Genomic DNA, 13,088 nt, shown 5'->3' with positions numbered 1-13,088 from the left:
AGCTCCTATAATGGAATTAGTATTTCCTTTCTTGGAACTCACATAGCTCTCTGTGTTTATCTTCAACATTTATGGAACGGCATTAAATTCTGAACTTTTGAAAATACATCTTAATCACATTTTATCCCTGTTGCATTGCTATACATATAGTAAATACTCATAAACATTTGTTGAATTGAATTACTCATATAAGACATACCCAGATCAGTAATAAAGAATTTAAATATAGGTGGAGTTCCTGTTGTGGTGCAGCAGAAAGGAATCTGACTAGGAACAATGAGGTTGTGGGTTCGATCCCTGGCCTAGCTCAGTGGGTTAAGGATCTGGCATTGCTGTCAGCTGTGGTGTAGGTTGCAGATGCGGCTCAGATCTGGCATTGCTGCGGCTGTGGCATAGGCTGCCAGCTGTAGCTTCAATTGGACCCCTAGCCTGGGAAACTCCACATGCTGTGAGAGCAGCCCTTAAAAAAAAAGGCAAAAAAAAAAAAAAAAGAATTTAAATAAATGTGATGATAATAAAAAGGAAAAGCTATATACTTCACACTCCAATAAAATTCTTCACTTAGGCTATGATTTTAAACAAAAATGAGATTTACTGTTATTTCATAGCAATGAAAAATTAGATGGTCTAGGCAAAGGATCAGAAAACCTGGCATTTTCTCTTAAGAAAGCAGTGCCAATGTGTAAGGTACCATGTTATTATGACTATTTAAGTATTAATAATAAAAGCTAACATTTATGCACCCTTCGCAATGCAACATCCTGTACTAAGTACTTTTATATATATATACGTATTTCACTTAATTTTTCCAACAGCTTCACAATAGAGATACTAATATTATTTATGGAAGTGGAATCAAAGCCTTAAGAGTTAGTTTAGTTACCTTAAACCTCACAGCTATTTTTCACCGCATTAGATTTCAAACACAGTTCTCTCTGACTACAAAAGCTAGTCTCCTAACTATTACGCTTTACTACCTCCACTATTAATTCTTAAAATACATAAAATAAACAAAATAATGTTATCTGAATTCTTAGATACGGTAAAGATCAATGAGTTAATACTTTCAAAATACTTTAAAAATCCCTTGAAAAACAGAATAGATAGAATAATAAAAATTCTTGCCTCTAAAGACCTCAGTGCTCAAGTAAGGCAGACAAATGTGACAAATGCTGTAAAAGGAGAGCAAAGAAGATGAGGACTAACTGGCAGGTATTTGGAGGTAGAATCCACAAAATATCTGCTGTTCCTCCAAATCCATCTTCATCTTCTTTCTTGCTATCTAGACATTTCTTAGTTTCTCTTGCACTTATACGTGGCCACATGAGTAAACTGTAACTAATGAAAACTACAGAGTTGATATCTGCAACTTTTTACAGCATCTTCTTAAAGACAATTGCCATGAATTCACTCCTCTCCCTTCCTTACGGCTAAAAAAAGAGGATAAAGAGACTACCTTTGGAAACCAGATGGTGAGAATGGTGGGGTCATCCCTGATAGCCTAGGTTTCTGCATGATGTAGAACAGAGCCCACCCCAACTTTCAGTGGACTGTTATATAAGGGAGAAAAACATTCGTTCTTTAAGCTACTGCATTTTTAATTCCTTTGCTTTTAATAGCTGAACAGTCTTTATTACCCTAATAGATACAGAGGATATTGGGGGAAGGCCTCATAAAAGGTCAACTCAATTACAACATGAGTTTTATAAGGGACATAACAGAGAAGGTGTTTAAGGAAGAAAGAATAAAATGGTAAGGAGAGAGAGCATGAATATACCAAAGTATAATTTTTCACACTTTAGTACAGTGTAAACATTTTTTTTGGTAAAACCCACAGCATATGGAAATTCCTAGGCCAGGGATCAAATCCAGCCACAGCTGAGACCTATGCCACAGGTGTGGCAACACCAGGTCCTTAACCGACTCCCCCAGGCCAGGGATCAAACATGCGCCTCAGCAGTGACTTAATTACTGCAGAGAAAATTCTGGATTCTTAACCCGCTACACCACAATGGGAACTCCTGTGTACATTTTTAATATTTAATAAAAGTGCTAATATTTCTAGATAGCAAAATAATATATAAATAGTCAAGCAGGATTTTTTTTTTTTTTTTTTTTTTTTTTTTTTGTCTTTTTGCCATTTCTTGGGCTGCTCCTGTGGCATATGGAGGTTCCCAGGCTAGGGGTCCAATCGGAGCTGTAGCCGCCGGCCTACGCCAGAGCCACAGCAACGCGGGATCCCAGCCGCGTCTGCGACCTACACCACAGCTCACAGCAACACCGGATCGTTAACCCACTGAGCAAGGGCAGGGATCGAACCCGCAACCTCATGGCTCCTAGTGGGATTCGTTAACCACTGCACCACCACGGGAACTCCTCAAGCAGGATTTTTAAAAAGTCAAACTGAAATTTAAGGCTTTTTGCTCATATCTAGTCAATTTGCGAAGCAAAAGCATACTATCACTAAATAGCTTTCCTATCCAAAAATATTTTTCTAACGGATACCCAATTTATTTTTATTCATTTAAAATTTCTTTATACCTACCACACAAAGCTCAAATAAAATGATTCCAAGAGACCAGACATCTGATTTGGGGCCAGAAGGCAATGGTTTTTCACTTGGCACATGATCACTGGTTTTGAAAATTCCTTGTGCAATTACCTCAGGTGCCAAGTATGATGGATACCTACAATGATATATTTTTAAAAGAAATAATAACTATGAGATATAAAGGGTGAAAGAAGTATGCAGTGACACATTTTTACTATCAGTATAGTATGATCTATATAAAAGCAAAAGTGATTAAATTAACATTTGCTAGGAAAAATTCTAAATTAATCATAACAACACAAATATTTATGTCTAGGAATCAAGAGAAAATATATGACTCTAAAATAATTTAAAAACTATCACATCTATCTGCAACATTAGTTCTTTTCTTTGTTTTCTCTTTTAAGACATTGCCTTCTTGTAGCATTCCAGATTTCCTGATGTCTCTCCTTTCTCCTTACTGCCTATCTCCTCTTTATTCTTAACTCTTATTTAAAGCGCATTTTATCTTTGAAAATAGTATATGTTCTTTTATATAGTAGGAATGTAAAAATCTATAAATTGAAAGGTAAGACTCTCTCCTATCTCTGTACTCCAGTCACCCATATATATATTTATGTGTAAATACATTTTAAAATTTATTTTTATTTTTTATTTTTATTAACTTTTTTTTCTTTTTATAGCCACACCTATGGCATATGGAAGTTCCCAGGTTAGGGGTCGAATTGGAGCTGCAGCTGCCTGCCTATGCCAAAGCCACAGCAATGCCAGATCCGAGCCACATCTGCTACCTATCTGAAGCTTGGGGTAATGCTGGATTCTTAACCCACTGACCAAAGCCAGGGACAGAACTCACCTCCTCACAGACACCATGCTAGGTTCTTAACCTGCTGAGCCCCAACAGGAACTCCGAATAAGTAAATAAATTTGACCACCCATCATCATTGCCCCATAGGGAAGCACACTATACACACTATTTTGTATCCTTTCCTTTTCACTTAAAATACATTTTAGAGATTATTCAAAAAAAGTACATATACATTTGCCTCACTCATTTTGAAAACTGCCAATAATTTCGTTGTATTGATGCACTTAATTTACTTGATGCAACTCTGAAGGATATTTTGGAAGTTCCATTCTTTTGCTGTTACAAGCAATGTGATGTGGATGTACTATAAGTATTTCATTCCCCATAAGTGTATGCAGAGATGAAAGACAAATTCCTAAATGTGGCACTACAAAGTCATAACATAGAGGCATTTTAAATTTTGGTATATATTTCCAAATTGCCCTTTCAGGTTATAGCAATTTATATTCTCATAAGCAATATATAAGACTGCCTATCCTCCATACCTTCACCAAGATAAATTTTTTGAAAACTGTTTCAGTAAATACAAAAGACAGACTATTAAATATGCCTAATAGTCATATAACATAAGGTATAAGGAATAAAGCTTAAAAGAATACCCATGTACCTACCAAGCAGTTTAAATAAATAATATCAAATTATCACTAAAGATCCCTCTCTGCTTCTCCCTAACTATATCTCCCTGGTATCCCCCAAAAGGAACAGAAAATTGGAATTTTATGTTTATAATTCCCTTCCATTTCCTTTACAGCTTTACCATGTTTATAAAAGACATATTGTTTAAGTCAAGCATATTCCTGAATTTTATATTATTGGAATTATGCTGAAAGTATTCTTTTGTGATTTGCTTTTTTAATCAACATTATTTGAGCCATTCATATGCTGCATGTAGCTTTGTCATTCATTTTTACTTCTATTTTACGAATACATCATAATTTATTCATTCTAATGTCAATGGGCATTTATTTCCTATTTTTTAATATTATAAACAATGTTATCAAAAATACTGTGTGCAGTGTACATCTGCAAAAGTTTCCCCAAGGGTAAAAACCTAGGATTAAATTCCTAGGCCATAAGACACGTGTACTTCCAACTTTATAATATGATACCAAATGTTTTTCAAAGGGGGTTGTACAAATTTACACTCCCACCAGCAGCATACGACAGATCTTACTGCTTACTTCTTCAACAGTTATTGGACAGCAGTGACAAACTTTCTAAGGTTTGGCCATGTGGTACCAGGACCTATACACCACTGTAGTTTTAATTTTATTTCCTTGATAACTGGAGAGGCTGAGGTACCTTTTTATACACACAAGTTTGTACTATGACATCATTTTATCCTGAGGTGATCATACTGCTCTTCTGAATGAATATGTGAAATCTCTGGAGACAAGTGAAGTCCAGTAGAAAAGCAATGAACTTGATATGATAATACCTGTGTTCTAATTTTAGTCCAATCACATATTCTTTATATGATTAGCATTTCTTTTTGTTTTTTGGGGTTTTTTTTGCCATTTCTTGGGCCGTTCCCATGGCATATGGAGGTTCCCAGGCTAAGGGTCTAATCGGAGCTGTAGCCACCAGCCTACGCCAGAGTCACAGCAACGCGGGATCCGGCCGCATCTGCGACCTACACCACAGCTCATGGCAACACCAGATCCTTAAACCTCTGAGCAAGGCCAGGGATCGGACCCCAAACCTCATGGTTCCTAGTCAGATTCATTAACCACTGAGTCGGAAGGCAGCTCCATGAGTAGGGTTTCTTAATCAGAGTAATAACACCTACCTTTCAAAACTGTTAAAAACATTAGTAACACATAAAGAAGCTTTATAAAAATGAAAACTATGACACAAATGAAATGTTTTATTTTTATGATCACCAGCATGACACATACAGAAGGTAAACTGTTCATTTTTTTGATCCTGATTTCCAGGACATCTAAGCCTTAAATAATAGCATGGATAGTGAAAAGTCAAGCAATACTGTAGGTAAATTGTTATACCTAAAACTTCTGACTGGTGATCTTTAGAAGTATAGAGGTGACATTTGCTCTAATCTAATTCCCCTTTTAATCAAGGACTTATTAATTAGTTAAAAATAATAAACCTTAGGAATGTTCTGTAATACAGATTATCTCCTTTCAAGAAGTGTCTCCTTAGCATAGCATTTTAACACTCAAAGAAAATTACTAGAACTCTGCTGTGAGTATGACTGGTGAGATAAATACAAGCAGCTTTCATCATCTGTGATGTTTTAACAAGGTATTAAGCTACTGGCCAACTGAAATAAATGCCCAATTTCTAACTCTTTACAATATTTTGAAACAGATGTTAACATTTTACTTTGTTGTTCCTTAATATTTGTCTTTTGAATCAACTGCAAGCTTCTTCTGGTGTAAATATTTTCTTTCATGCCTTAGCTGTTTGATCGCTTTATTTTTCCTGGCTAATGTTTCACATTTTGTTCTTTGATACTCTCTGATTAGACCTTTTGGGTCTAAGACTTCAAAGTAAGCCAAACCAAATGGCACATGAGACCAATTCTACCCAAGCATTTTAAACTTATATGTAACTCTTCAAAATGCTTAATGTGCTTTAAGAAAAATCACTTCCTTTCTTCTATTCATCGCTAAAACCTAAAACACCTTTAAATAAAAGGAAAAAGTTCAAGTAATTTTTGTTTGTATTGTTTTTGGAGTTCTCTCTCATGTACATTTAGACAAAATAAAGAGGTACATTTACCACAGTTGCCTAAAATATATTTCAAAAGGCAATTACCACATGTAACGAAGACACTGAAGCATTGCTAAGAACTTATTTTTATTATATTCAAAAGGTTTTTTAAAACAAATACAGCATAGGTGATTTTGACAAAATATTGTTTCCATGCTTGTGAAAATAATTGTTTGTTGCCTAAAACCACAAGTTCTGGTAGGCAAAATTATAAGATTATGAATTTATGCACATTAAAAAGGAGGCCATCAAAACACAAAAATTTCTCATTAAATAACGAGGTTTTTGATGATGGGTACCTGTCTTACCATTTTGTATATCCAGAAGCCAGAAGAAAAGGTTTTTGATAAATATTACTTAATAAATGCAGCAGTAACTAAGTATTTTAAGATTATTAGCTAGGGCCAAACTAATGAAAATTTTAAGTAAGAAACCTATCATCTAACTTATAAAGATAAAAGGTAATTTATAAATGAGATTTTAAATATCTAATTAAGTTTTTAAGCAATGTTCTTCTGCAGAAACACACTCCATAACAAAACAAAAAATATTGGACTCCAAATCACAACTCCCAATAATGGAGTGACAGAACTGACTTTAGAGAAACCAAAGAGAAGAACCCAAATAGATATTACTAAAAACAATCACATGGTAGTTAAAAGATATTCTAAGGTCTCTAGGTAATAGTATTATATCAATTTTAATTTCCTGGTTTTGATAATAATTTGGTGGTTATATAAGAAAATTCTTCACTTTAGGAAATACAAACTGAAGTATTTAGGTCTAAAAGGCCACTATCTACATTGATAACTCTTAAATAATTCAGAAAAAAAGTTATATTATACACACATACACATATATGTGTAAGACAGAATAAAGATAAAATAAATGAAATGTTAACATTTAGGGAATCCTAGTGAAGGCTGTATAAGAATTCTTTTTACTATGTTGTAACTCCTAAAATAATATGAAAATTAAACACTTACAAAACAATTCTATAAAAGACAACCATACAATATAATACAAATATCTACATCAAAAGTATCCCATTGAGTACAGGATGAAACAAACTTTCATTCCATTTTTGGAAGTCAACCTAAATTTAGGATTTCATATCAGAAGTGATCAAATAAACTTCTCCAGACTTAAACATAGATTTTCAGGTATAGAATCTAACCAATTATCTCTGATATCTATAGTGAATCAACTTGAGGCTTAATGTACAATTACATATCAGAGAACAGGGAATTAAAACTTGGAGACATTAGGAGTTCTCTGTGTGGCTCAGCAGGAACAAACCCAACTAGTATCCATGAGGATGTGGGTTCGATTCCTGGCCCCACTCAGTGGGCTATGGATCAGGCATTGCCATGAGCTGTGGCATAGGCCACAGATGTGGCTCAGATCTGGTGTTGCTGTGGCTGTGGGGTAGGCTGGCAGCTGAAGCTCTGTTTGGACCACTAGCCTGAGAACTTCAATATGCCGTGGGTGTGATCCTAGGAAAAAACAGACAAAACAAACAAAAAATATTTAGAAATATGAGTAGGTAATACGATTGTGCTATTTCAAAGTCTTCTGAGGAACACACATTATCATTAAGTGAGAATTTTTTCAGCCTTCTTGCCTAAAATTTACCTAATTCAGAATGAAATAAAGTTAATTTTAGTAAGCACTGTAAAGTGAGGAAGGTCAATAACCCATTAGTCTCTATACCAATTCAATTAAAGATCAACATCAGGGAACTTTTGTATGTTCGGAAAAACTCATTGTTGACTTGCAAAATTAAGACGTTTAATTTCAAAAAGGTAGTTTTATGTCAAAAAGTAATATGACAATATATTAATAAAATACATACTTTAACAAATATTAGAAGTTTAGACAGAACTCAGAAAAAACAAACAACATATTCTTACCCAATTGGAAAATCTACATCATCACCATAAGCTGTCATGTGATAAAGTCCAAATTTAGCCAATTTAACATGTCCCTAAATTAATAAAGGAAGAAAAAATCACTATAAAATATCTTAATATTAATGGTAATGAAAATTATGATTATACGTTTTATAAGTAAGGACACAATCATAGAGTCAGACACATTAGAAATAAATTTTTTATTAAAAATTATGTCAATGTTTGAAGTCTGCTTTGTATTCATTACTAACATAAATATATATATACAAGTGTCATACAGACACACATATATGTAATATATATATCAAACTGACAAATAACATTTAAAAATTTTTGCTGTTTATATTTTCTGGGCTTCTTTAGAAAGCAAAAATGTCTTTAGCTGCCTTGAACCCTTATTTAGAATATTTTGTAATTTTCACAAAAGAAATTTTTTTCAGGAAATTGCAAGTCCATCCATAATGTTACAATTTAAACTTGACAAGGAACTTTTGAACTTGAAAAGATCAGTTCACAAATGATTAAGATACTAGTAAATTTGCTTTATTTCCAACAATTTTTATATTTTTTGAGAATAACCATGACTATGATAAAAGTGAGGTTATTAAAAGGCAAACACAAATTTTATGTCTCAAGTTTTTCCTCTTTTAGATCTTTAAGACAAAAAATTAAATTGATTTTAAACCTGGTTTGCTTTTCACAGAACTAGGACAAACCATCCAAAAATTCATATGGAACCACAAAAGAACCAAAATTGCCAAAACAATCCTGAAGAACAAAAACCAAGCTGGAGGCATAACTCTCCTAGACTTCAGGCAATACTGCAAAGCCATAGTAATCAAGACAGTGTGGTGCCAGTACCAAAACAGACGTAAAGACAAATGGAACAGAATAGAGAACACAGAAACAAACCCAGACACCTACGGTCAATTAATCTTCGACAAAGGAGTCAAGAGTATAAAATGGGAAAGAGACAGTCTTTTCAGCAAGTATTGCTGGGAAACCTGGACAGCTGCATGCAAATCAATGAAACCGGAACACACCCTCACACCATGCACCAAAATAAACTCAAAATGGCTGAAAGACTTAAATGTTAAGACAAGACACCACCAAACTCCTAGAAGAGAACATGGGCAAAATATTTTCTGATATCAATCTTACAAATGTTTTCTCAGGTCAGCCTCCCAAGGCAACAGAAATTAAAGCTAATAAATAAACCAGTGGGACCTAATCAAACTGACAAGCTTTTGCACAGCAAAGGAAACCATAAAAAAACCCAAAAAGACAACTTACAGAAGGGGAGAAAATAGTTTCAAATGATGCAACTGACAAGGGCTCAATCTCTAAAATATACAAACAACTTATACAACTCAACAGCAAAAAAGCCAACAACCCAATAGATAAAAGACCTGAATAGACATTTCTCCAAAGAAGATATACAAATGGCTACAAGCACATGAAAAAATGCTCAACATCACTGGTTATTAGAGAAATGCAAATCAAAACTACTATGAGCTGAGCTACCACCTCACACCAGTCAGAATGGCCATCATTAATAAGTCCACAAATAACAAATGCTGGAGAGGGTGTAGAGAAAAGGGAAGCCTCCTGACTGTTGGTGGGAATCTAAATTGGTACAACCACTATGGAGAACAGTATGGAGGTACCTTAGGAAACTATACTAACAAACTACCATATGACCCAGCAATCCCACTCTTGGGCATCTATCTGGACAAAACTTTCCTTGAAAAAGACACATGCACCAGCATGATCATTGCAGCACCATTCACAATAATCAAGACATGGAAACAACCTAATGTCTATCAATAGATGATTGGATTAAGAAGATATGGTATACAGACACAATGGAATACTACTCAGGCATCAAAAAGAACAGAATAATGACATTTGCAGCAATATGGATGGAACTACAGACTCTCACACTGAGTGAAGAAATTCAGAAACAGAAAGACAAACACCATATGATATCGCTTATATCTGGAATCTAATTATGGCACAAATGAAACTTCCCACTGAAAATAAAATCATAAACATAGAGAACAGACTTGTGGTTGCCAAGGGGGAGGGGGAGGGAGCGGGAAGGATTGGGAATTGGAGTTAATAGATGCAAATTATTGCCTTTGGAATGGATAAGCAATGAGATCCTGCTGTACAGCACTGGGAACTATATCTATATGATGGAGCATGATAATGAGAGAAAAAAGAATGTATACATGTATATGTGACTGGGTCACCTTGCTGTACAGTAGAAAACTGACAGAACACTGTAAACCAGCTACAATGGAAAAAATAAAAATCACTACATAGAAAAAATAAAAATAACAAAATTGGTTTGTTTTCTTTTTCTCAAGAATTCTATTTCTCAGAATTATAAAACGTTAATATTTTAAAACAATTCAGATTGGTTAGGTACTCTTCTCTCATAAGTATGAAATTAATAAGCACCATTTTATCTTTAATAACGTAGGGTATGTACTAAAGGCCTGGAAGAAAATCAGAGAAAAAGAATAATCCTACTAATACAGAAAATAATCCCCCCTCATTTCCTCAAAACTATTTTATATGTTTATGAAAAATAATGAAATTATGATTATTCCTGAAACAAACACCTTACTACCCATAATGCTCTTAGAGGGGGTTACTGGCTTCTTATTAATCCCTCATAAGATTTCAATGCAGAGAAGCAATTTAAAAAAGAAGCTAGGTATAAACAACTGGTATATAAAGAAAATAAGTGAGGAATAAAATAAAAAGAGAAAGTGGGAAAGAAGAATAAAGTAGAGAAGACAATTCAGTTGTGCTATGAGAAAAATATTTCATGTAAATATAGAATCTTTCTCAAGATGAAAGAAAATTTAGAAGAAGGGTGGATTGGGAAGTTAGAATGCATATATTTTAGAAAATGAGTTAAAGGAAAAATAAAACATGACATTAGAATATGAGTCTGGGGAAAAAACAATGCATGTCTAGGACACCTGGATTTATATAATTTAGATATACTTGGCTTTTTTAAAAAAAGAACCTCAAGAATAATACATTCATATAGTCTTTTCAATATAAATACTCTTAAGACATATTCTAATTCTACAGTCCCTCTGACCAACTGAATGCGCCTAATTTCAGTACCTTCTAAGCTGAACTAAAGAACAAATACTTAATGTATTATTTGATGATTACCTTTCGATCCAAAAGGATATTATGAGGAGACAGTGCCCGGTGTACTATACCATGCTTGTTCATATACTGCAAGCCCTGAAGTACCTCAAACGCTATGCACAAAACTTTTGGATAGCTGCAAAGAAAAGAAAATTCACAGATCAATAGATTAATTACAAAACACATATAGAATCTGTTTTAAGAAATAAAAATGAGTTTTGGTGATGAAATTCAAAGAGCTATGTTTTTATTTTTTCTCCTCTTTTCAGGGAAAGTAGGTTCTATTCATTTTCTAAAATATCTACTTATACATATTTTTGACTTTCTGATTGCCACAGAATTGATCTGACAAAGAACCTACAGCTTCCTAAAGCAGGGTCTGTTTTTCCAGGATGGGAGTTTAATTTTGGTGGTGTGCAAATGACCTTCTGCATGTTGGGCTTTGCCAAATTATCAAGACAGCTCCAGATACATGGCAGAACCAAGTCAGTGAAAACCACTTATCTTGTTCAAGACAAAATACCTCAGTCCCTAAAAAAATAGCTACAACGTATTTTACAGTAGATAGATATGAGCTTACTTTCCATATCAATGCACAACCTCCAGTAATTTATGATTTATTCAACATTGCTTTCTTCCTATTCTGTCATAAGTCATCATCCACAGGGATGCTGAGTTTCTTTCTCTTTCTCTCTTCCTCTCATTCCGCTTTTTTTTTTTTTGAAATAAAATATCATTCATATAGAAAGATAGGGAGAATATTCAAAAAAGTAGGGAGACTAATTCAAACACACCCTGCTAAACCACCAAATTAACATTTGGGTATACATCTCATTTCTTACTATTTTAAAAAATATTTTAAATTAGATCTTTTTTGAAATTAATATCTGGGGGTAACTACTAAATCAGCTTTTTGAAAAGGTATAAATAACAAGCTAATAGTAGAGATACAGTGAGATTATTAAAAATTAGTCAACCTAAAAGCAGGCAGGATAAAAGAAAAACAAAGAAAAATGGAACAATTAGAAGAGATTTACTTCAGATGTACCAGCCATTACATTAAACGTAAATGCTCCAAACTCACCAATTAAGATTTGATTATATTCAAGCTGCAAGGAATCTACATTAAACAAAAGATTTAAGTTAAAAAAATCACTGATTTCCCTGGGATTGGGTGGAGGGAATGGGTTGACTACAAAGGAGTGTGAAAATTTTACCTGGTGGAATTGTTCTATTCTTAATTTTAATGATAGCTATAGAACAGAGTGGATCAAAGTGATTGAGCTGTACACTAAAAGGGTAAATTTTAAGGTATGTAAATTAATCTCAATAAACCTAACATTAAAGAATAGGCTAAATATAATTTTAAAAAAGAGTAATTGTAGTATGATTCCCTCCTCTAAATTAACACCACAAGAAGAAAGGATGAAAAGTTAAAATTCCTCTCTCTTCTCATCCTAGTCTGGCTTTCCAGAAGTAACCACCTTTAGCAGTTTCTGCTTTTAATTCTTTTGGTGGTTAGACTTTTATATTAATGAACTCTTCACTATGCAAGATTATATAATTAACATGTCCCCATTTTCCTTTTCCAACTCCTGATGTTTACTACTTATATTATTTTATATTATCAAATGTTATAAGGGAGATAAAAGAAACTTCACTTAGCCTTTCTTATAGGCTAAACAAAATGTAAATATATAATATGACATAGAGTGATTAAGTACTAAGGAGGAAGAGTAGGAAAGAGAAGAGAGAAGGTGGGTTGCTATTATATACATGGTATGATCAAGGAAGGAAGGTCTCACTGAAGTGACATATGTGCAGAAATTTAAAAGAAGGGAAA

General features: G+C 33.7%; 1 protein-coding gene across 5 annotated transcripts in view; it reads right to left on the bottom strand.

Moving 5' to 3' along the window:
* The window catches only part of TBCK (TBC1 domain containing kinase), a 223,947-nt gene that overhangs the window by 154,615 nt on the left and 56,244 nt on the right, over positions 1-13,088 (bottom strand). For all 5 annotated transcript variants that reach the window (XR_014813250.1, XM_021101698.2, XM_084973265.1 and 2 more), the window contains exons 4-6: positions 11,267-11,381; positions 8,069-8,142; positions 2,546-2,687 (exon numbers count right to left, since the gene is read on the bottom strand). Coding sequence is in view for 4 of the 5 variants with exons in the window: in XM_021101698.2 (XP_020957357.1) it covers positions 2,546-2,687; positions 8,069-8,142; positions 11,267-11,381 (331 nt within the window). In the remaining variant the exon portion in view is untranslated. The remainder of the gene's footprint in view (positions 1-2,545; positions 2,688-8,068; positions 8,143-11,266; positions 11,382-13,088) is intronic.

Source organism: Sus scrofa, chromosome 8, assembly GCF_054392235.1.
Source record: "Sus scrofa isolate SSC_HxYL_T2T_F1_AM1 chromosome 8, Sscrofa_HxYL_maternal_Yorkshire_Landrace_v2.0, whole genome shotgun sequence".
Lineage (NCBI taxonomy): Eukaryota > Metazoa > Chordata > Mammalia > Artiodactyla > Suidae > Sus > Sus scrofa.
This window is presented reverse-complemented; position numbering and strand designations above follow the sequence as displayed.